A 23,973-nucleotide genomic window follows, 5' to 3' on the forward strand; every position below is an offset into this window, starting at 1 on the left:
CTCTGTCTCCAAATTACTTGAACAAAATAAATACCCAGTCTGACAAGCTAATTATTTAACTGGGACAGTAAGAAGGTTGACAAGGATAAACTTTGTTTTACCTGCTGACATGTTACCTGCTCTTTGCTTCTTTCAACCCTCCCTAAGAAAAAGCTACACTTGGAACCTCATAATGTGGCTAATTAGCTGGGCTATCTTGGTACCAAACATAAAGTAGACAGTTTAGACCTCTCCTAGCTTGTTGCTAATGTTTGTTTTTGACATGAAATGGTTAGCCTGACAGGTTAGTCATTTGACAAAAGAACCAGACTTTGTTTTACCGACACACACTCTTAGCTTCTTGCTAGCATTAGTTTCAAAGGTCCCTAAAAAGAAGAAAAAAAACTACACAAGGTGGCTAGCTATGTAGCAAACATACAGTAGGCAGTTTGTACCTCTTCTAGCTGGTTGCTAATGTTTGTTTAAAAGAAAAACTTGTTAGCCTGATAAGCTAGGTACTTAGACTTCAAGAGGATTTGACAACAGCATCTCGTTTTAATCTTGCAATGAAAGCTCAAGAAGCAGGCTGTTTAGCTTACCTTCCAACATGCTAACTCAACTCTGATCCAGAAACTGCACAGCATTCTGGGAAATGTAGGCAGAAGAAAGGCTTTAGCTGCTCAAACTTTCATGGTGAACTAATGTAAGGTTGGTGGCTGCTTAAAAAAACAAAAAACAACGCCATGGAGAGAAAGTAAATAAAACAGGAAAGGTCACAACATTCGTTTGGTAGCATTTCAGATATTTAAAACAAAAAACTGATCAATAATTATCGACTGATATGAAATATGTGATACGTTTTTCAGCCATAGCCCTAGAGGTAAACATTTATCGTATCGTTTATCATTCATCATGACAATTTTGACTTATTGTCACAATAAATTCCAGTTAGTGAGTTCGGATTGTTATCCCTATTATTTCCTCCACTTTTTACTCAGTGAGAGCATTAATACATTTTAAAATCTGATCAGATCAATTACTGTTTGCAGTTTGTGATCTTTATCCTAAGGACGACTAATGGAGTGTTTTTCAAGAGCAGTATTTGTGTTTATGAGGTTATGAATTACCTAAAAATGGTGTAAATTGATCTTTATCATTAAAACTGTTCAGTCCAGTCGCTCAACAGTTTGTAAGGATTGGAGTTGTTCCTATTCTGGCGTCCAGTCTGGTCTGTATTTATTTGTTTTTGGTCGTTCTGGTTTGTATTTGAGAGGAGAGGCAGGAAATGTGCGCTCACAGACCCAAACACCTAAAATGGAAACCTCTGCCCCTCCCACGCCGCTGGAGAGGATATTGATGGATGCAGAGGGGAAATATTGATTGATAGAAAGAGGCAGCAGAGGGGGAGGAGAGACGAGTGGAAGACGCCCAGATGTTTCTTCTTCTCCAGTTTGGGTTCATCCGGTGCGTTGCTGTGCGGTGACGGCCGGGTCAGCCTGTAAAAGAGGCATTGTGGGGATTGCCATTGTGAGGTCATGGGGCGGTGATGTAATCTGTGCAACCCGGCGCCACTTTTCCTGAACGCCGTGCAGCTTTCTGTGTCCAGGAACGGGCCAATCAGGACGCAGGGAGCAGCCGGCCAGAGAGGCAGAAACTTTTATTTACACAATTTACTCTTTTCCCCAGTTTTCTCTAAAGCTGATCTGATCTTCGTTTAAACTGATTGTTTTTGCTCAAGAAAATTACACAAGCTGCCTGATAGCAAAACATAAATTTAATTTGGTTTAATTAAATTAATATCAACTTTATGAAAGAAAATCTTCAAACGCTGCGCACAAACGTGTAATTCCAAACTTTTACTTTTATGTGTTCAGTATTTTAGGATCAAGTTAATTTAATGCACAGATCTTAAAAATGGACTTCCAGTGATTGAAAACATAAATTTTGATCTGCTCACGAAAACAGATTTCTGCTTTTATTCCTGGAGTCTCTTCAGATCTTTGAACCTTTAAACATTATCTGGTAAAGTAAATGTTCAGCATGTCCTGCAGGTAAGATTTTTACCTGACTGGTGATGCATTATTAAAAAAAAAGCCTACACTTTTATTATTATTGTATTAATTCCTACAGAAAATTCCCAGTTTTTGCTGTTTTTTTCCCTGAAAGCTAAATCTAAAAACCTCCAGAGTTTTGCAGAAGGAATATTTTCATTTAGAAATCTCTCGGCGAACGCAGATTTTTTTATTTTTTTATTTTTATCTTAGTGGCGACATCTTCTGATTAGATTCTGATCTCAAACCAACATCCTGTTGTTGGGATGCAGCTAATGAAACTCTGATTACTGATAAAAACTTTGTGTCCTTCTGGAAGTTTTGTCTGCAAAATCAAATCAAAGCCTGGAAGGTTTTTTACCCAAAGGTCAAGAGGAAGTCGTTTTTCCTTTTTTAGATTGTTTTTGTTACATAATCAAAACTTTTGTCCTTAAAGTTACATAAATATTCTCAACATATTTTTGCAGATCAAAATATTTTTAGGTGATTTTATTCAGTGATTTCTGAAGTTATAATTTAAATGTCCTGGAATTGGTTTTATACTCTTTAACTTTGTTGTTTGATCTCTGCTTCGCCAATTTCTGAAGATTTTAAAGTTTTTTTTTGGTATTTTGATTAAATTTTTCATAGAAAAACTAAAGTCTGTCAGTCCGGGACTCTGGTTGCTTTAAGATACGAGAAACATGAATCAGGAATTTTTTATAATAATTAAGAAAATCTGAAATAAACATTCAAACAAAAAGAAAAATATTTTAACTGAAAGTTTTGCACTTTTCCCACACATAATGTTATTCTTCAAATGAAAATATTTAACTGTTTTTTAGATTGTTTCCACAACCAGACAATAAGAAGGTTTTAAAAAGTTTGTTTCGTGTAAAGCAGCGGCGTGCAGGCTAGCTACTCGCATGGATGTAAAGAAAACAGGAAGGTTTTCTGAATATATGCCTCTAAATTCAAGTAGATTTAGGAAGTTATATATTTTTAATGTTTTAACTCAAATTAACTACATAAATGCAAATATTACATTTATTTTAGCATTTTAGGAACAGCAGAAATTACATTGTTTACATTTTTGTTGAAGTTCGCAGAAGCTGTAAAGACAAAAAAGAAATCTCATGTTGGTTCATTCTTTAACTTTTTATTAAATATTGTAATTATTTAAATATTAAATGAGAGAAAATACATCTGAATTAAAATGTAAATTTTTGTTCATTTTTAGACTTTTACCTTTAACTTGTAGAAGAAATTAACCTGAGTTCAGAGGAAATTATTTATTTAAATCACTAATTATCAGGACGAATATTAAAAACAATTTTCCTTCAGTTAGATGGATTGAGATGTGCAATAACTGAGGAGTTAAAACTAGCAAAATAAATAAAAATAATTTGATTTTCTCTTCTGAGTTTGTCTGCAGACTTAGTTTTAGAAAACATCCATAGGAAATAATCTGCTGTTTGATTTGCGTAAAACAAAATGAAAGTGTAATAAACTTATTCTTCTGCCTAAAAAAACAACTGAATTAAAACATTGTTTATCTTTTTCTGAAGTGGTTTTGTTTTATATTTTATGGAAAACGAGTGAAAATGATTAAATCCTGACGTGTTTGGTCTTCCTCCTGTAGTCTTCCTCTCTGACTTTCAGACTTTCATGTTTCATTTCCTGGATTTCCTGCCAAACTGTCGTCTGCCTTAATTCATCCTTTCATTCTCAGAACGAGCCGACAGTCTCGTGTTTCCTGCCGCTGGACGTTTGGGTGTCTTCGGGCGGCTTGCGCGTTGTGGGCGGGGCCAGATGTGTCCCTTCCTGTGCAGATGTTGAGCAGGGAAACAATCACAGGATGTGCTCTTATCGCCGCGGCGAACAGCTGGACGGATTTAAAGCATCTGCGTTCGAAGCTTTAATCAGTGTGAGTGCGGCGGCTGCAGCGGACCGACGCCATGAAGACGCTTCTGTTTTACGTCAGGAACAGGCGGTACCAGGTAGAGTTCACCTGCCGGGTCGGCCGGCGCTCCGGTTCCCTCCGGTCTGATCCGGTTCTGGTTGGGCAGCTGGATAAAACTTTTCTGCTTTAACTTTGCAACCTTCAGGCTGAAGCTCAAGGATGTCGAGGAATTTTATTTGCATTTTCTGGTTGTTTCTTCGTTGAGATTAATCTAATAAATTTTCTAGGAAAGGTAAACAAGGAAATTTCTGAGGATAATCTCAAATTATGAGATTTCTCTAGCAATGTTTCTAACTCAGAAGTTTTTTTTGTAGAAAATATGAGATTAACCTCAAATTTCTGATTTTTTTCTAGCAATTTTAAAAATGTTGAAATTCCTGTTCTAGAAAATTCCTGATTGCAAGATTCCTGATCCAAGGTTGCAGGGTAACATTAATCTCAAAATGTGTTTCTTAAGAGCAAATTTTTGACTTTTCAAATTAAAAAAATTATTTGTTTCATCTAAAAATTCTCAAAATGTTTGATTTTTTTCCAGCATATTTTTGACTCAGAAATGTAGAAGTTTTTTGTAGAAAATGTCTAAATTCCCTCTTTCTTTTTGTTTTTTTTTCCATCCACAGTGACTGTAATCTGCTGTGGTAAAAATCATTTTTCTGCATTAAAGATGTAATAATGTTTAATAATGTTTCCATCCTGCTGGTGATAATGACTGGCTGAAAGAGGCTCTGCTGTTTGTCGAAGCCTTTTGAAGGTTGTGAATGTGGTTTTTCTGTTGCTCACACATTTCCCCCCCGTGGGCCTTTAAACATAAACAAAAGGACTATTTCTGGGAGAATTTGGACTTTCAAGGGATTTATTATGGTCCGATTCCGTCACTGTTTGTCTCCGAAGGACAAAGGCTCAGAGTTTGGTGATTTGGGTCCAAACAGAATCAGAACCAGGAAGGAGGGAAGGAAGCTGATTCTTAGATTTCTGAATGAGGAGAACATGTTCAGAACTTTTTGACATGTGGGCCAAAATTAAGACCAAAACAGTGTCAACTAAATTAATCAAATATCGATGTATTGTGGTTTTCTAAATCTCTTACACTGAGGATGTAATGTTTTATTTAAACACGTGTGTGTAGTAAATATTTAGTATGAAATGTTCTCAGTCTTTCAATCTGTAAACTTGTTTTTCTGTCATTTGGTGACGCTGGGCCGTTTATAATCCAGTTTCTGGGCTGGAAGTGAAGCGTGAGGCTAACGGCTTTGCTCCGACACCTGAGCCTCGTTTGATCGAATCATTTGCTCCAAGTCCCGCAGCATGACCCGCCCCCGCCGGCTCCCTGACTCCGGGTCAAAATCTGGGATAATCTCTCATTTTTGTCATATTTTATTCCCAGGAAGTGAAATATTCCTGTAATCTGCCTTTACGGCCACGTTTTCTTTAGACTTTATTTATATTGTCTAAAGTTTTTCTAAGGTCTGTGTTTATTTTACTCTTAATTTGTCCCAATCTGTTAGACAAACGATGCTTCCTGTTGTCATTAAAAACATTAAAACCTTTGGCTGCTAAACTACCAAGCAAATCTGGCTGCTTGGAGGAACAACTTTAAAAAATTATTTTTTTGTGTTTTATGTTCATTTGTCAGTAAACTACAGCGTTACTGAAGTTATTCTTTAAAACATCGACTCCTCTGTAAGTAGCTCTGAAAAAGACTCTTCCTGGCTTTACTGATATTTTTGGGGCATAAAAAGATAAAAAATGAACCTTCAGATGATCAGAGAAGCTAAAAAATTGAAGAGGCTTTTCATCATCGCAGCCTGAATATTTAACGAGAATCTGGAAGCCCTTCCTGTTGCTTCGGCTCGTTAGCTTGACTCGTTAGCGGTTCAAAACTGAAACTAAAACAGGAAATGTTTTCACAGAGAATGAAAATTGAAACATTCAGTCCTGGTAGTTTGTCTCTTTAGTTCTGGTAGTTTGTCTCTTCAGCTCTGGTAGTTTGTCTCTTTAGTTCTGGTAGTTTGTCTCTTTAGCTCTGGTAGTTTGTCTCTTTAGCTCTGGTAGTTTGTCTCTTTAGCTCTGGTAGTTTGTCTCTTTAGTTCTGGTAGTTTGTCTCTTTAGTTCTGGTAGTTTGTCTTTGTAGTTCTGGTAGTTTGTCCCCTTAGCTCTGGAAGTTTGTCTCTTCAGCTCTGGTAGTTTGTCTCTTCAGCTCTGGTAGTTTGTCTCTTTAGCTCTGGTAGTTTGTCTCTTTAGTTTTGGTAGTTTGTCTCTTTAGTTCTGGTAGTTTGTCTCTTTAGTTCTGGTAGTTTGTCTTTGTAGCTCTGGTAGTTTGTCTCTTTAGCTCCGGTAGTTTGTCTCTTTAGCTCTGGTAGTTTGTCTCTTTAGCTCTGGTAGTTTGTCTCTTTAGTTTTGGTAGTTTGTCTCTTTAGTTCTGGTAGTTTGTCTTTGTAGTTCTGGTAGTTTGTCCCCTTAGCTCTGGTAGTTTGTCTCTTCAGCTCTGGTAGTTTGTCTCTTTAGTTCTGGTAGTTTGTCTCTTTAGCTCCGGTAGTTTGTCTCTTCAGCTCTGGTAGTTTGTTTCTTTAGCTCTTGTAGTTGGTCCCTTTAGCTCTGGTAGTTTGTCTCTTTAGCTCCGGTAGTTTGTCTCTTCAGCTCTGGTAGTTTGTCTCTTTAGTTCTGGTAGTTTGTCTCTTTAGCTCCGATAGTTTGTCTCTTTAGCTCTGGTAGTTTGTCTCTTTAGCTCTGGTAGTTTGTCTCTTTAGCTCTGGTAGTTTGTCTCTGTAGTTCTGGTAGTTTGTCCCTTTAGCTCTGGTAGTTTGTCCCCTTAGCTCTGGAAGTTTGTCTCTTCAGCTCTGGTAGTTTGTCTCTTTAGCTCCGGTAGTTTGTCTCTTTAGCTCTGGTAGTTTGTCTCTTTAGTTTTGGTAGTTTGTCTCTTTAGTTCTGGTAGTTTGTCTCTTTAGTTCTGGTAGTTTGTCTTTGTAGCTCTGGTAGTTTGTCTCTTTAGCTCCGGTAGTTTGTCTCTTTAGCTCTGGTAATTTGTCTCTTTAGCTCTGGTAGTTTGTCTCTTTAGTTTTGGTAGTTTGTCTCTTTAGTTCTGGTAGTTTGTCTTTGTAGTTCTGGTAGTTTGTCCCCTTAGCTCTGGTAGTTTGTCTCTTCAGCTCTGGTAGTTTGTCTCTTCAGCTCTGGTAGTTTGTCTCTTTAGTTCTGGTAGTTTGTCTCTTTAGTTTTGGTAGTTTGTCTCTTTAGTTCTGGTAGTTTGTCTCTTTAGTTCTGGTAGTTTGTCTTTGTAGCTCTGGTAGTTTGTCTCTTTAGCTCCGGTAGTTTGTCTCTTTAGCTCTGGTAATTTGTCTCTTTAGCTCTGGCAGTTTGTCTCTTTAGATTTGGTAGTTTGTCTCTTTAGTTCTGGTAGTTTGTCCCCTTAGCTCTGGTAGTTTGTCTCTTCAGCTCTGGTAGTTTGTCTCTTTAGTTCTGGTAGTTTGTCTCTTTAGCTCCGGTAGTTTGTCTCTTTAGCTCTGGTAGTTTGTCTCTTTAGTTTTGGTAGTTTGTCTCTTTAGTTCTGGTAGTTTGTCTTTGTAGTTCTGGTAGTTTGTCCCCTTAGCTCTGGTAGTTTGTCTCTTCAGCTCTGGTAGTTTGTCTCTTTAGCTCCGGTAGTTTGTCTCTTCAGCTCTGGTAGTTTGTCTCTTTAGCTCTGGTAGTTTGTCTCTTCAGCTCTGGTAGTTTGTCTCTTTAGCTCTGGTAGTTTGTCTCTTTAGTTCTGGTAGTTTGTCTTTGTAGTTCTGGTAGTTTGTCCCTTTAGCTCTGGTAGTTTGTCCCCTTAGCTCTGGTAGTTTGTCTCTTTAGCTCCGGTAGTTTGTCTCTTTAGCTCCGGTAGTTTGTCTCTTTAGCTCTAGTAGTTTGTCTCTTTAGTTCTGGTAGTTTGTCTCTTTAGTTCTGGTAGTTTGTCTCTTTAGTTCTGGTAGTTTGTCTCTTTAGTTCTGGTAGTTTGTCCGTTTAGCTCTGGTAGTTTTTCTCTTTAGTTCTGGTAGTTTGTCTCTTTAGCTCCGGTAGTTTGTCTCTTTAGCTCCGGTAGTTTGTCTCTTTAGCTCTAGTAGTTTGTCTCTTTAGTTCTGGTAGTTTGTCTCTGTAGCTCCGGTAGTTTGTCTCTTCAGCTCTGGTAGTTTGTCTCTTGAGCTCTGGTAGTTTGTCCTTTAAGCTCTGGTAGTTTGTCCGTTCAGCTCTGGTAGTTTTTCTCTTTAGCTCTGGTAGTTTGTCTCTTTAGCTCTGGTAGTTTGTCTCTTGAGCTCTGGTAGTTTGTCCGTTCAGCTCTGGTAGTTTGTCCCCAGCGGGCCAGCGGTGGATCGGTTCCATCAGAACCGGAGGATTCTCTCTGCTCTGATTCCGGATCTTTTCGTCCAAAGTCTTGAATAAATGATGAAGATCTTCATCGCTCCTCCTCATCCATTCTTAATGATCCCTCGCTCGCCCTCATATCCGCCTCCCTCTCTCTCTCTCTCTTCTCGCTCGTCCTCCCACATCTTCCGTCTTCCTCCGTCTCTTTTATAAGAAGCAGAAATTATTCCTCTGCGTCGTTTTTCTCCGACTCGGTGGAAACTTCAGTTAAAGTGAAAAGGTGGGAGTTTATCTGAACAGCGTCAGTAGTTTGTTGATGCTGTAAGATGAAAACATTTAACACCTTTATTAGCTGTGAACCCGTTTATTTTCTTCTCTCTCCTTTAAGGTTTAAGTTTGAACCAGAGTCTAATATTTTCTTCTTTTATTTCCTGGAGAATAAATTATTCTTGAATTTATTGCAATACAATTTTCAGTAATATTAGACAATATAGATATAAAAGTTTAGAAATTCTGCACATCCTTTTCTGTAGTTAATGATGAGAAAATAAAATCTACTGTAAAAGTATAAACTTGTCATTTTATCTTATGTGTATTTTCTGGTCAGACTTCATCAGGTTCCAGTTTTGGCTTCATCTGGATCATATAAAACAAATTTAATCACTTTATTCTGTTCAAAGATTAATCAATTAATCTATAAATTTAACTGTATTGATGATCAGTCCGGCAGAAACTCCTGAGCTTTTCTCATTTTCATGTTTGAAGGATTTTTCATCTCTTGCTAATAATCAATCATCATTAAAAAATACAGTTAACGCACTTTAGCCAATAAATGTTTTTCTTGTTTAAAAAATGAATTCAGTTGTTTTATTTTCATCCTTTCATGAATTTATAATATTTTACAAGAGATGCTTAAACAGTTAAATGAAAAACCTGCACAATGGCCATTTTTTATCTGATTAATTGTGAAAATAATCAAGAGTATAATCGATTACTGAAGTAATCTTTAGCTGGAGACTGAACTGCAACTGAGCAATAATGGAAATTTATTTTATAGATTTTTTTTAGCCAAAGATTTTACTGAAAATTAAATAAAAAAAAAACTTTAAAAAATCTAGAATGATTAGATGAACACTGCAAAACACAAAACCTTACCAAGTTTTTCTGTCTAGTTTCAGTTCACTTAAAAAAACACAAAACTAACTCAGCAGTAACTTTTCAGTAAGATGTAGGAGCTTATTTCAAGTCAATAATTCCTTAATATTGATTTTAAAAAGTTCTGGTTCCTCTTGCAGATTATTCAAATTATATCAAGACATTTTTCATGTTTTAAAGGAAATAATCTGCCAGTGGAACTAATAATTTATCTTATATATTAAGGAAAAGAAGCTTCTATATCTCCCTGAAATGTAACTTATAAGTTGGTTTTATCTTATTTTGTGTTTTCAGATATTTGGACTAAAAACAAGACAAAATTTATTTGGTAACATTTCTGTTTTTGCAGTGTCCGTCAAACAATTTTAGCTTCATTGAAGCTTTTTTAAAATTTTCATAGAATCGCTGGCTTGTTTTCTCTAAAATTAAGTGATTTGTTACTAGAAAAGTTGCTTATAAGTTAGTTTTGTTTTTATTTTAAACTTACTGAATTATTTGCAGTGGAAACCAAAATACTTTGTGTGATTTGTTATTTTTTGCAGTGTAGTACCAGGAAAATAAAGTAAAACTTTACTTTAAACTAGTTTAAATCTTGAGTAAAGTTTATTGTAGGTGTTTTTGTATTAAATAGAAATATTTGGAAACTGCTCCTGTAGGTGGCGCTCTTCTTCTTCTTCTTCTTCTTCTTCTTTGTTTCCAACTAGCAGCTCAGATATTTAGCTCTCATTTAGCAGCTGATGATTTTATTAAGCTCAGTGTTCCCCTGCTTTGACTCACTGCTGTGTGTGTGTGTGTGTGTGTATGTGTGTGTGTGTGTGTGGGCATGTGTGTGTGTGTGCGTGTGTGTGTGTGTGTGTGTGTGTGTGTGTGTGTGTGTGTGTGTGTGTGTGTGTGTGTTATCTGAACCCACATCCTGAGCGTTTGTGTGTCTGTCAGTGCGGTGACCATCCGGCCCGTTAATTTGATTGCGTAACGGGCTTAGAGGGCGCAGATTGTCTGGAATGGAATCCATGATCACTGCTGCCATGGAGAAGCTGCACAACACACACACACACACACACACACACATCGACGTTTTGGTTGATGCTTTGACCCGCTGACAGTCAAACTGTGAACAACAGTGGAAAAAGCTTTTGGAGTTGAAGCTTCGGCAGCGTAAACAGAGAGTTGGAGGATAAACATCATCTTCCTCATCCTCTTCATCGTCGGTGTGTTTGGGATTATTGCTCGAGCCGCGTCTATTTTTATTACCCGAGTTAATAAGGATGTGAATGCGGTGTCGGCTTCCTGTCCTCTTGTTCCTGCCAGGTGAATAAAGTTCAGCGCTCAAACTTCTCCGGACCAACGTTCATTTATTTATTTTTTTATTTATTAGTGATAAACCTTTTTCACTTCCGATACCGATATCGGTGGTTCCGATACGGCTCGGCGATACATTTTTATCACGATACTCTGTGCTAATAAGTGATGTTAATAACTATTTATTAAATTTTTTAAAGTGTGATCAATCAATTAACAATTAATCAGATGAAAAATGGCATCTTCAGATTTTTCATTCATATATTTGAATATTGCAAATATATTTAGAAAATGCAAATAAAAAATAATGACAATAAAAAGAAAATTAAACTGCAATAAAATAACATTCCTGAATCGGGTGAAGCTAAAATCAATTTCTTTAAAACGTTTTTACAGAAAGAGAAGTTTTTTAATCTTAAATTCAAAATGTATTTTGTATACATATATTTATATAATGTAAATTTATGCCTTTAATGTCTAGTTTAATCTTTATTTATAAACTATGTCAGGTATTTAACGGATGTTTATAAATCCTGACAGTTTTAAAACCATTTTTAAAATAATTGATGAATTTCAGACATTATTACAGATATTATACAACCAGAGGAAGACTTCACTCCCGTGTTATTTGGTTACGTAACAGGTTTTAGAGAACCAGCAGGTGTTTACATTCCCAGTTTCCCTCCCAGTCCGCGGTCTGAGTCCCACTGGTTCCAGTGGAAACCAGTTCACAGGGAGCCGAGGCGACAACAGGTGGAGGTAATCCAAGAAAAGTCAGGCGGACCGTCGGCAGCATTGTGTACATTGTGTTTGGGAGAGACGGGCGCTGACAGGTGGAGGACTTCCTGCCTGCGGGGTCAAAGGTCGCGGCGGTTTAGGGGGCTGCATTGTTTCTACTGCAGAGGATCAGCTGGGAGTTTTAAACATGTTTGAGTTTCTGGGTTTGCGTCAGCGTTTGTTACGTCAGCTGGATTTATTTGTCCGCTGCACCGGAACTGGAAAAATAAAATATTTTATTTTAGTTTTTGAAGTTATTAAAAATTTAACATGTTATTTTATTAAGTGTGCGTCTGAAAAAACTGATTTTTTTAAATTCTCTGGTTTTCTTGACAAGAAACCAAAAGTATCTGCAATTTTTATTTATTTATATTTTAAGAGTGACTGAATAATTAATGTGTTTTGACAGCAGTGAAACATTTTTATTTTTATAATTTTACATCTTTATATATCAGCTCCAACATGAGAGATTTAATGTTGCATATTTAGTGAATCTTTTACCTCTTTTAAAACCAGATGTTTCCTTTCATTAACAGCTGTTTAACATTTATTATAATATAAAATTTGTCCACTTGATTTTCAGAAACACAAAGTTTTGAAGATGGATGTTAATTAATATTTGATAGATTCTGTTTTAGCAATTTTATTTATGATTTTTGGTCATTTTGTTTTCTAGATATTTAAAAGATGTTCCAATGTTAAATCCAGCTTGCATCATTATTCCATTATCAATATATTGATGTTGTTAAAACAACAATATTATCGTTTATCACAATAATTAATCGTCCATTGTCATGGTGGATTTATTTTACTGGAATATTCAGTAAAAATAAATTGTAAAAATGTGAAATTGCTTTTCAGGATGAATGAACGCAGCCTGAAGGAGCTCCAATGCGTTTGCCTAGTCAAAGCCCGGTTCGTTTGGGGAAGTGTGAATGCTAATTGAACTCTGGTCTGCTTACAAACCTCAGTCTGGGTTCGGTTGAAGTGAACTCTGCTTTGGTCTGAATGCATATGTGAACGCCAAGCGGACCAGAGAGCGCTCCAGAAGCAGGAAGTGGTCCGCAGCGCCAGGCATTCTGGGTAAATTCAACCAAAACAAACATACTAGCCTAGCACTAGCTGGAGAAATGTCTCTTTGTCGTTAGCCAATGTTTTAGTTTCCATCTGGTGAAGAAGGAAGTTGCTCTCAGTGTCTTCAGAGGTTTTTGTGTGGTTTCCTTCAGTGGTTGTTGGTGCAGCGCCCCCACAGGCCAGGAGGGGAACAGGTTGGTTTGACTCAGAACCACAGCAGCTGCAGGTGGAGCAGATGATGGAGTTTTAATCTCCAATCATATCAGTTTTATGTGACAGTCAGGTGTGAAAACACAAAAATACAAACCAGGTGTTTTTCTCTTTATTTATCTTGATTCTGTTTAGTAAATCTGCTCTTATCAGTATTTGGTTCTTCCTTTAATCTGTGAATCAGAAGAAGCTTTAGAGTTCAAACAGTCGACTTGTTTAGTTTTTATATGTAAATTAGAGATAGAAACTTCCTTCTAAGCATAGATAGCCACCTTCCCATGTTGGGGTATTTGCGGTGCAGATGGGGAATTTGCAGTGGGAGTTGTGCTCCTCGTGTTGTTTGGTGATTGGTCAGCAGCAGCGGGGATCTCCAGGACATCTGCTGGAGTCTGTGGGTGGAAGGTTACAGCTGCAGTCCTGAAAGCAGCCAGAGACCTCGCTCGGCTCAGAGAGGGATCCCGCTGTGACGCACCATGACCGGCTGCGCCACCAGCGCCGCCGCCGGCCTGGTCAGAGCGCTCAGGCGGCGGCTGAAGTCCCTCCGGCGGCTCATGCTCTCCTCCGGGTCGGACAGCGGCGCCGGCTGCTGGGAGAAACCCGGGCTGGAGAAACTGAAAGCTTTAGAGTGTTGTGGACCAGAATCCCTGAGTGAGGCTGTGAGTAATCCTGAGATTTAACGCTAACAGATGTTTGTTTTTATACGTTTCTCAGAAAACGGTGGAACGGTTTTAGCTGCAAAAACTCCTTACTGAATGTTTTTAGTGCAAACATCTCAGTACAAGACAAAACTAACTCATGTAGCTTCTCAGCAAGATTGTTTGAAGTCAATATTGATGAAAATGTTTCGTTGGCAGATAAAAACAATTTCCTCAGGTTATAAGTGAAATAATCTGCCAGATTTTTTTAAACTTTATTAAGGAATTATTGACTCAAAACAAGCTTCCTAGAAGAAAACAACCCAGAAAAGTTTTTTATCTAATTAATTTATCAACTCAGTTCCTGTCAGAAACTGATTTATCTTCACTAATATTCTGTTGGAAAGTCAGATTATTTCTGTTTGCAGAATAAACCTTTACAGCTTGTGATTACCTTTAAGGAGAGGTAAATAATCTGACTGCAAACACGGTGAATAAACGGATAATTAATAATCTGGAAACAGGAATTTCCTTCTCATCCTACAGACTGCAGCAGCTCTGTCTGTAACCTCTAGTTCTTGTTGTATTCTTTATATTTTAAATAGTTTTTAGTGTTTCTGTTTGTTGGTGATATTTGCAGGTTTGTTTCAGAAACGTGGTTATCTCTGATCGGCTCACGGTTTGTGTTGATTTAATATTACTGCTGCGTAATGTTTCCACTGGGGAGGTTTGCTCAGATGATTGAATTTGCTCACATGGCCTCTTAATTATAATTATATTATCTCACAGTGGACAGATGTGAAGCCAACCTGTCAGAAATTATCACCTGAGTCACAGAATCAAGGAAAAATGGACTTTGACTCATCAGATCAAAGATAAAAACTATCAGATGTGGAAATATTTTCTATATTTAAAACCATATTGGATTGAAATTTAGTCGTTTAGTTGAATTTTCTGAATTTCTTTTCCTTTGTTCCTGTTCTTCATCGGGAGTTCTCCACGGTTCTGAGTTTTTCTTGGACTTCTGCAGCTTTTTCACTGGTTTCCAGTGCAGGTCTGGGCGGCGTTCAGAGGAATGTTTTTGTTTTGTTTGTGAAGGAACATCTCTCTCACTTATGAATCATTCAGGCATAAAAAGGCTCGTAAATTGAAGGGTTGGCCCAGTTGAGTGTTGAGGATGTTTAGGCTCTTTGTTTCTGTGAGTCAGTCACAAAAACACGAGGCATCATTTCTTTACAGGGTTTCTGAACCACGAAGCATGGAGAACTATGGATTAAAAATATTTTAACTTGATTATCTTGAGCTTTTTTAGCTCCTTTTATTTAGTTTCAGATTAATTTATTGCAGTTTACTGTAGTAAACTTTGATAATTCTGTCTTACTTGGTTTGTTTTTTTAATTTTAGCTCCAACAATCTTTATTTATGTCGTATTAAACAAAGCATGTTTTATTCTAGTTTATTTTAGTTTAGCTTTTTAGTTAACCTAAGATTTTCTATGCTCATCTTGTTTTAAGCTTTGCCTGTAAAATCTTATTAAAATATCTTAATTTAGCCTATTTTACTTTAGTTTTTTGTCTTATAATTTATTTTTGTGTCTAGTATAATTTGTTTATCTTAGTTTATTTTTGCTAATCTTAGTTTGTCTTGTATTTAATTTGTATTACATCATATTATCTAATTTAGTAGCTTTGCTTGGCGAATCTTTTGGCTTAATTTATCTTATTTGAGTTTATTTTGTATTTTTTTATATGTAGGTTCATTTTTGAATATCTTTTCTTGGTAAAATTTATATCTTTGTGTTATTTAGTTTATTTTTTTGTCTTATCTTGGCCGGTTTATTCAGGATTTTCAGATATTTGCGTTTTTTTTGTCCAGTTCTTCTTTATCTCACTGATTTCCTGCAGATTTATGAGAAATTTGATGTTGGCAGGTTTTTATTAACACCTCATGATTTAGTGACTAAAGGTCAACTTCTCTAGTTGTTTAACCAACAAAAAACTTTTTTAACTTTTTTTTCATAACTGTGACTCAGAATCCATCAATCATCAGAGGAGCTGGAAAAATGGAAAAAATTAGCAGCTTTCTGTGCCTGTTTTTGGTTTTGATTGGTTAATTTTGATCATTTTGCACCATAAATTTGCAGGTTAGATTCCGGTGGGCGGACGCAGGTGAGCCGTACCTGAGTCCGCAGTTTTGTGGGGTTTCTGCAGAAACAGGTGCAGGACTTTCAGTTTTCATTCCTGTAATCAGGAGGTGCTACATGAGCATCCTGTCACTTCGGCTCTGATCCTCCATCTGTGATCTGACTCACTCACACACACACACACACACACACACACACACACACACACACACACACACACACACACACACACACACACACACACAAAGCCATGATTTGAAATGTCAACATTCAGAAACCTGTCAGCCCTCCAAGTGCAGACAAACCGTCCAGAGTCTGTTTTTATCAGCTGCTGCGGCGTTCAGGTGCGCTCGGTTCAGTCAGACCTGCGATGCTCCTGAAGCTAATTACATGTTTAGCTGCATAATGTTTTCATGGAAACTGGAGCTGCTTTTGTCTGTGATGTCATGATTTTGGATGGAAAATGTCATCCTATCCCAAATATAAAGGAGAATAACATGATAAAGTATTTTAGATTGGGACTGATTAATCGGTAATTTCAATAACCGATTATTGAAATAATTGTCAACTGATTTAGCAATCGATTAATCGTTAGCTTTTCAGACAAAAAAAGGCCATTTGCTGAAAGAACGAATCATGGTTAAAAAAAAATCTGCACAATATGCCAATTTCTTTTATCCGATTAATCGGATAAATAAGATAAATTGTTCTCATTTTTATTCCTCCATTTTGTTTTTCTACTGCTTCTAAAAACAAAGTGCTTAAAAAACACCCAGCTGGTTTGTGACAATATGTTGATGTTTTTTAATGTCTGGAAAATGAGCCGTTTCAAAAACCTGAGTCACAGACCGTTACCTAGCAACCAGAGCAGAGTCCTACCTGTTACCTAGCAACCCCAGCAAAGCTCCAGCACGTTCAGTCAGTTTGTTTTACTGCTGTATGCACTGTACAATGGCTGCTGGAAAAGACAAGAGTTTTGTTGTTGGTTTTCCATCCAGAAACCATTGGCTGCTTTTCTGTTGGTTGTGCAGGAGGCTTTACTTCTGCTTTTCAAAGATGTATGGTTGTGTAACTGCACATCTGTTAGCAGCCATTTTCACATGGAGTTGAGTTGGGGGGCGTGGCCAGCAGCGGCATATTTGGATTTAAATCAAAGAATGATTTTTTGCAAAAAGTGTGATGAAAATGATTTGTATAGGCCATAGACGCATCGTAACCTGTTGAAGGAAACAGTTTTAACAGTGGATTTGAGTTTGAATCTAATTTACCAGAAAAACTGGAGATTTGTGCTGCACAGCTTCCCGTTGGGGAACAAAAACCGCTAATGAAGAGATGAAGAGGTGCAAGCAGCAAAGGAGAGGTGAGAACAGTTCAAATAAAGATAGAAGAAGTGAGATGGAGGGAGGAGAGAAAGAGAGAGGGAGGCGTTGTCTCAGGGAGAGAGAGAGGCAGCGCCGGCTCCGTCCTGCCGCCTCGCAGTCGACACTCGGAGCATGTTGGCGCCACAGAAGCTGAGACGTTTTCAGGACTGCAGGACCCAGAATCCACTGGGGCACCTGGCAGCCGGCAGGTCGCCCACCTGGGAGCTGCAGGTATGCAGATGAAGGGGATGCCGGTTTTATTTGCCTGTTTGGTTGGTGAGTTCAGGACCCTCAGCAGGAGTTGGAGGTTGTTCAGTGTTTCTGGACTGCAGCAGGTTTCAGGGCGTCTCCATGACAACCGGGATTTCCTGCTGTTTGGATGACGAACAGGCGGGAAACTTATGAAACGGAGGGAAAAACATCTGATCGCTCCTGGATGTTTCTGCAGCTCAGGATGAAACCCTGGAGGGACGGCGGCGCTCAGCCGCACCCTGCTGGGAATCCTCCAACGGTGAAAATCGAGTTTAGAAATCGATCAGTAATGCTCTCAGCTGCTAAATCACCTTTTATTGATCGGATACAACCTGCTCTGACCTTGTTGTTTGAGTGTTGCATGCAGATTTCAACACTTCGGAACCAGGCTAAGTGACACTGGTCCGATTCTGTTTGGTCATGTGACAATTTTCAACTAATATATTTTTAAAATGAATAATAATTCTCCCTCTCAAATATCACTAAACTTTAATTTTGTAAAGAAAACATAACACTGTAACTGGAAGATGTTTTAAATAATAAAATAAAACACAACAACCAAATAGTAAATAAAATCCATTATAAAGTAAATTCATTTTAATTTATCATGCAATCAGGCTCATCCAAAATTACTACAAAAACTGCTATATAAAATATAAAATCAGTAAATATTGCTATAAAACAACAGTAAATATATTGGTCTACATTTTGAAATCGGTGCATCCGGCTGATGTTTTGTGTTTACAGTCAAATCGTTGCACATTAATTTTAATGTGAAGCTCTCAGCAGGCAGGACCAGGAAACATCAATGGAAATCCATCAACCTGAACTGGGAACAACAGAGTCCTCCTTTTGTTTACTTCAAATGTTAACCTGGAAACAGAGAAAAATTAAAAAAATAAGTTTAATGGTGAGAGTTCTGGTCCGGATGAGGAAACTAATGTTTGTTTGCTGGCTGAACAAATTCACATTTTATGTAAAAAAATCAACTTTATTATTGTGTAGGTTGAGCTGATTTAAACCGAATCAGTTTAAAACTGAACACATCAGGATGACTTTGGTTGGAAAATAAGGAAATAATTTACATAACGAATAATTTATTCCAGCCAGGCGGAGCAGCAACCAATAAAATGATTTTAATCTAATTCAGTTTCCAGGCTTTGGGGGATTTACTTCACACTTTAATATTTTACCAAGGAGGCTGTAAAACAGAGTTAGGGGAATAAATGAATATTAATATGCTAAAAATGGAGGAAATGAGGGAATAATGGAAAAAGGAAGGAAAAAAGTGGAGGAGTTAGAGAAAGTTTAAATGAAGGAGAAAAGAAGGAAGAGATGCTTATTGTGGTATTTTCCTGCTTCCACCAAATGAAAACATGATATTTGAGATCAGAATATATAAAAATGTTTTATGTGGACATCTGGTCAAAGGTTTTTGTTTTTCAAAATGTGCATTTATTCTAATTTACTGAATTTCCATAGTGGAAAGGAAATGACACGAGATAGAAGGAAGTGAAGAAAGACAACAGAAAGGATGTGGAATATTTTTAATCATTTTCCAGGAATGGAAAATGTTGTTAAACTTTCCATCTTCTGCTGAGTAAAACTCTAAAAATAAAGTTCAAAACGACGATGGTGTGTGTGTGTGTGTGTGTGTGTGTTGCAGGATGACGTTCCCATCAAAGAGATCAGCATCACCCACCATGTGAAGGAGGGGTCGGAGAAGGCCGACCCGCGGCAGTTTGAGCTCCGGAAAGTTCTGGGTCAGGGTTCCTTTGGGAAGGTGAGTCGGTTCCGGTACCAGAAAGCGACAGAGTCTGGATGTCTTCGTGTTTCTGAATGAGCTCGCCTCCGGTCTGCAGGTGTTTCTGGTGAGGAAGGTCACAGGACCGGACGCAGGTCAGCTCTACGCCATGAAGGTCCTGAAAAAAGCCACGCTGAAAGGTAAACACACCTGGCTGCTCGTCTTTCCCTCCTGAAAACTGAAAATCTCTTGTTTTGGTTTGGATTCAGTCCGACAATCTCCGTCCTGCTGCTACCAGATCACAGAAACTACCACAGTGTGTTTTTGTAAACGGTAAAGAAAAAAAGTGCGTCGACAGAAAATGGTGTAGTAAGTCCGTCGGGCCAGTCGGTGGCGCCGTAGCACAGTAAGAGAATGACAAGAAGAACACAGAACTGCAGCGTTGCCAGATTGGGAGTATGAGGCTCATTAGAGATAGAAAAAAATACCTAATAAAATTTTTGAATTAATCTCAGAAATTTTCTAGAAAAGACAAAATATTTCTGATCAACAAGTCACAAATTTTGAAAAGTTCAACATTTGCTTGAAAAACTCTGATATTTTCATATTAAGAAGCTTTTTAGTAAAAACATGAAAAGTTGAAATTTTTTTGTTTCAAAAATAAAAGAAATTGACTTTTGAAACTCAGCTCAGAAAATTGATTCAAAAGAACGCTCCAAAACCAGGAAGTAGACTACAACGCAGGGCATTCTGGGTAAATAGAACCAAAACAAACATGCTCGCCTAGCGCTAGCAGGAGAAATGGCTAACCAGACATGGGACACTTTATGAATTCCACTAAATTGTGTTTGAGTTTAAAGTTTTGGTTTTAATACCGTCTGTAATCCATATTTATGTGGATTACAGACGTATAAAAACATTCAGACTCAGAGTGAGTCTGTTTTATTGACTCTCTGAAAACAACAGAAACGTTTCTTCTTCTGCGGATTGTCGGACGTCATCTCCCAAAATGGAATTTCACACTTTCTCATGAGACGGGAGAAAAAAGCAGGAGGGAGAAATAAACCCCTGAAAGGAGGCTGATCTCCAACCAAACACCATCTGCTGCTGCAGACGGGTCTGCTTCATCCTGATTCATCTTCGTCACCCTCTGTCCTCCTCCTCTTCCTCTCCGGAGCTCAATCAAGCGGCGCTGCTGCACCTTTAACCTGGAGGTTTCTGTGTTTTCCAGTTCGCGACCGGGTCAGAACCAAGATGGAGAGGGACATCCTGGTGGAGGTCAACCACCCCTTCATCGTCAAGCTGCATTACGGTGAGTCGGCCAATCGGAGAGCTCCGTGACTCGCCGAGCAGCCAATCAGAGAGCAGTTTGGGTCTCATTTGTGTCGTCTGCAGCGTTTCAGACGGAGGGGAAGCTTTACCTCATCCTGGACTTCCTGAGAGGAGGAGACCTGTTCACCCGCCTCTCCAAGGAGGTAAACGCTCAGCAGGGCTTAAAAACTAAGTACACCCTCAGCAGGGAGACGCTGTCAGAAAAACTAAGTACACCCCATGACCCAGCAGCTTGTAGAGCTAGTGTTTAAAACATGAGATCTGATCCACTCTTCAGCTTTTAAGCTCTCTGAAGGTCTGGACTTTGACTAGACCAGGGGTTTTCAACCATTTTCACACTCAGGTCAGCCAAATAAAACTATTATTATTTTCTAGCACAACTATGTTAACATTTTATATCAAATATGACCTAAAATAAATTTTACCTTGTAACGTGCTGCCTTGAAATTGGGACTCTGTCTCTTTAAGAAGCTCCGCCTCCGCCCAACATGGCTCCTCTATTAACCCTCTAACAACATTTTTACCAGCGTTGCTCTGAGCAGCAGCTCCTTTAATGAGCTCAGCTGATCCTCCAGGTGTTTGCTAATTGCTGCTGGCTAGTCTGAAGGAGCTGCATCAGCTCGATGTTTTTCAGGTTTTCAATATTTCCTCTGAGGAGAACAAAGTTTCTCCGGGATCTGACCTCTGACCTCTGAGGTTTGAGCCGTTTCTCTGCTGCAGGTCATGTTCACCGAGGAGGACGTGAAGTTCTACCTGGCGGAGCTCGCGCTGGCCCTCGACCACCTTCACGGCCTCGGCATCATCTACAGAGACCTGAAGCCTGAGAAGTGGGTACACACACACATACACACACACACACACGCGCACACACACACACACACATGCACTCAACTTACTTAGGGAAATAAAAACCTCACAAAATTATTACAAACTAATTTTCTGCAGAAAGCAGCAGCGACGGCAGTTTTTACAGATTTTTTATTAACATTTTAACTGCAGTATCTGTAATTAATTCATTAATTCATCACATTTAATACTACATGTTGACAAAATAATAAGTTGCTAACATTATTAATTGAATAATTAAGTTATTTGAAAATGATCTTAAATCAACAATTTTATCCTTGATTGCGATATTTACTGGGATAATTATTGTGTAATTCTGGTTTTATAACCCGGATATTTTAAAGCGCCTCTGTGTTTCCAGCATCCTGCTGGACGAGGCCGGACACATCAAGCTGACAGGTTGGTGCCTCTCTTCTCGCTCCCTGCTGCTCCCCTGCTGCTCATTTCAGCTGCCGATCCTCCGCTGACGTTTCCTCTCACCCTCAGACTTCGGCCTGAGCAAAGAGTCGATAGACCACGAGAACAAGGCCTACTCCTTCTGCGGGACGGTGGAGTACATGGCGCCCGAGGTGGTGAACCGGCGGGGACACACGCACAGCGCCGACTGGTGGTCGTACGGCGTGCTGATGGTGAGGCGAGGCGGAGAAATAAGATGTTGGACATCCAGTTCAGATCTGAATCTGTTTAGATTTAACTGGAAAATTAGGAAAAAGCTTCTGTCTGTGATTTCAGCTTTACAGCTTTTAAACTCCAATCCAAATGATTATCTATTATTAATTTGCAGTCGTCACAAGAGAACAAAAACACAACAGATTCCACACCGTCGATTTTTGTTAAATCACATTAAACAGTCTGGAAAGAGTTATAATGGATTTCTAAGCAATTTAAAGTTCATAACAGAGAGAAATGTTATTTATAAGAGGAAAACAGAACTGTTGTATTTCTAGTTTTGCTCTCCTCTAAACTCAGAACTGAAGCAGAAGAATCTGATAACGACCCAAACCGCAACTTCCTGTTGGATATTCTTTGGTGGTTATCAGCCTAAATGAGCAGAAAAGTAAAATAAAGCCACTTTTAAAGAAAGTGTAAGAGCTTGGAAGCCATTTTTAGTGGAAGAAGTGGGAGGATAACGAGTTTATCAGATTATAAACACTGTGAAACGCATCAGATCTCTGACCAGGCTGCTGCTTTTGTTCTTTTTCTCAGTTTGAGATGCTGACGGGAACGCTGCCGTTCCAAGGCAAAGACCGGAAGGAGACGATGACAATGATCCTCAAGTAAGACACTTTATCCAGCCGCTGCTCTCTGATCCCATCGGCTTTAATTTCAGCGCAGAGACGGGGAGCAGGAGCTTTCTGACAGCAAAGCTTGAAAAGTGGAAGTGAAAGAGCGAATGTGATCATGTGGAACGTGTGAGAACGTCTTCAGAGAGGAAACGTTAACCTCCGCTGCTTCCTCCGGCTCCCTTTCTGCAGGAAAATGCTGAGGCGGCGCTGCAGATTGCTGACGCTGCTTCCTGCGCAGCAGATTATCATCGAGCTCGGCTCCGGATACACAATACGGACGTTCAGTTCTGTGGCTCACGCTGCTGTTTGTCCCGCTTCTGTTTCCTCTGCAGAGCCAAGCTGGGAATGCCGCAGTTCCTCAGCTCGGAAGCTCAGAGTCTCCTCAGGAATCTGTTCAAACGCAACCCAGCCAACAGACTGGGTAAGATGTTCAAGCATTCAGCATGCTGAGGGGAGCAGAACGTCAGCTACATACCTGCAGCTTTATGGTTTAAACAGGGATTTATCATCACATATAGCAGAAACTTCCTTCAACACTCTTTATTTATTAAACAGACAAACTGGAAAAGCTGTTTGTGAATAAATGATGCACAGATTAGCTAATTATCATGAGTCTGAGCCCATTGATGCTCCGTTTTAACACAACGCCAAGGTGGAAACACAACAGCAGCGACTGTAGAGAAGCAACTGAAATGTTTTTGGACAAATGACCAAATATTTGATTCAACAAAACTTTATTTATTCAAAAGGAAATTAAATGTTGTTATAACTCAAAACATCCACCATGTGACTGAAGACTGTTACTGTATGCTAATGCTAACATGCTAACAGATCAATATACATGCAGCAGATGATTCGTCCTGGTTGACTCCATCAGCTGTTCTGTTCTGCTCGCTCTGCTAATCCACCTCGTTAGCTTTAGCTGCGCCTCTTTGAACCTCCGTTTGAGCGTTTGGTCAGAGAGATGCTGGAGTAGGGGATAAGATGGATGGAATAGATGGTTTCAAGCATCAGCTTATGATGCTTGGGGTTGCTATGGAAACTGAGGTTTGTTTGCTTTCAGGCGCCGGCCCAGACGGCGTGGAGGAAATCAAGAGACATTCGTTCTTCAGCCGGATCGACTGGAACGTCAGTTTCTGCAGAAGCAAAAGATCTTGTTTTTGTTTTTGTTCTTTTGCTGAAGTTTCTGTCTTTCTCCTTCCTGTAGAAACTTTTCCGCACAGAAATTTCTCCTCCGTTCAAACCGGCCGCCGGCCGACCTGACGACACTTTCTACTTTGATCCCGAGTTCACGGCGAAAACGCCCAGAGGTACGCTCTCGCTCTCGCTCGCCCTCCCCTCTCCTCTGTGGTTCCCACGGTAACGGCTCGTCTCTTCAGACTCGCCGGGCGTCCCGCCCAGCGCCAACGCCCATCAGCTCTTCAGAGGCTTCAGCTTCGTGGCCATAACGGAGGAAGAGCCGACGCCGATGCCTAATACCATCGTACAGGTGAGTAAACACGCTCTGCCGCTCCGAGGTAATCAGATCGTCTGGGTCAAACCTCAGCGGACGAATGCAGAGATTAAACCTGGA

General features: G+C 39.0%; 1 protein-coding gene across 4 annotated transcripts in view; it reads left to right on the forward strand.

Moving 5' to 3' along the window:
• Positions 1 to 23,973, forward strand: part of rps6ka3b (ribosomal protein S6 kinase, polypeptide 3b) — a 43,851-nt gene that overhangs the window by 13,550 nt on the left and 6,328 nt on the right. For 2 of the 4 annotated variants that reach the window (XM_044105036.1, XM_044105037.1), the window contains exons 1-13: positions 13,236 to 13,457; positions 18,859 to 18,975; positions 19,055 to 19,136; positions 20,168 to 20,248; positions 20,332 to 20,411; positions 20,989 to 21,095; positions 21,476 to 21,513; positions 21,601 to 21,743; positions 22,321 to 22,391; positions 22,733 to 22,821; positions 23,464 to 23,528; positions 23,608 to 23,710; positions 23,780 to 23,889. In XM_044105036.1, the coding sequence (XP_043960971.1) occupies positions 13,275 to 13,457; positions 18,859 to 18,975; positions 19,055 to 19,136; positions 20,168 to 20,248; positions 20,332 to 20,411; positions 20,989 to 21,095; positions 21,476 to 21,513; positions 21,601 to 21,743; positions 22,321 to 22,391; positions 22,733 to 22,821; positions 23,464 to 23,528; positions 23,608 to 23,710; positions 23,780 to 23,889 (1,269 nt within the window). In that variant the 5' untranslated portion in view covers positions 13,236 to 13,274. Of the gene's footprint in view, positions 1 to 3,741; positions 4,010 to 13,235; positions 13,458 to 18,858; positions 18,976 to 19,054; positions 19,137 to 20,167; positions 20,249 to 20,331; positions 20,412 to 20,988; positions 21,096 to 21,475; positions 21,514 to 21,600; positions 21,744 to 22,320; positions 22,392 to 22,732; positions 22,822 to 23,463; positions 23,529 to 23,607; positions 23,711 to 23,779; positions 23,890 to 23,973 lie in introns of those variants that run through there. The other 2 variants (XM_044105039.1, XM_044105038.1) reach the window with 2 other exon arrangements.

The sequence above is a fragment of the Gambusia affinis genome, linkage group LG21 (assembly GCF_019740435.1).
Source record: "Gambusia affinis linkage group LG21, SWU_Gaff_1.0, whole genome shotgun sequence".
Taxonomy (NCBI): domain Eukaryota; kingdom Metazoa; phylum Chordata; class Actinopteri; order Cyprinodontiformes; family Poeciliidae; genus Gambusia; species Gambusia affinis.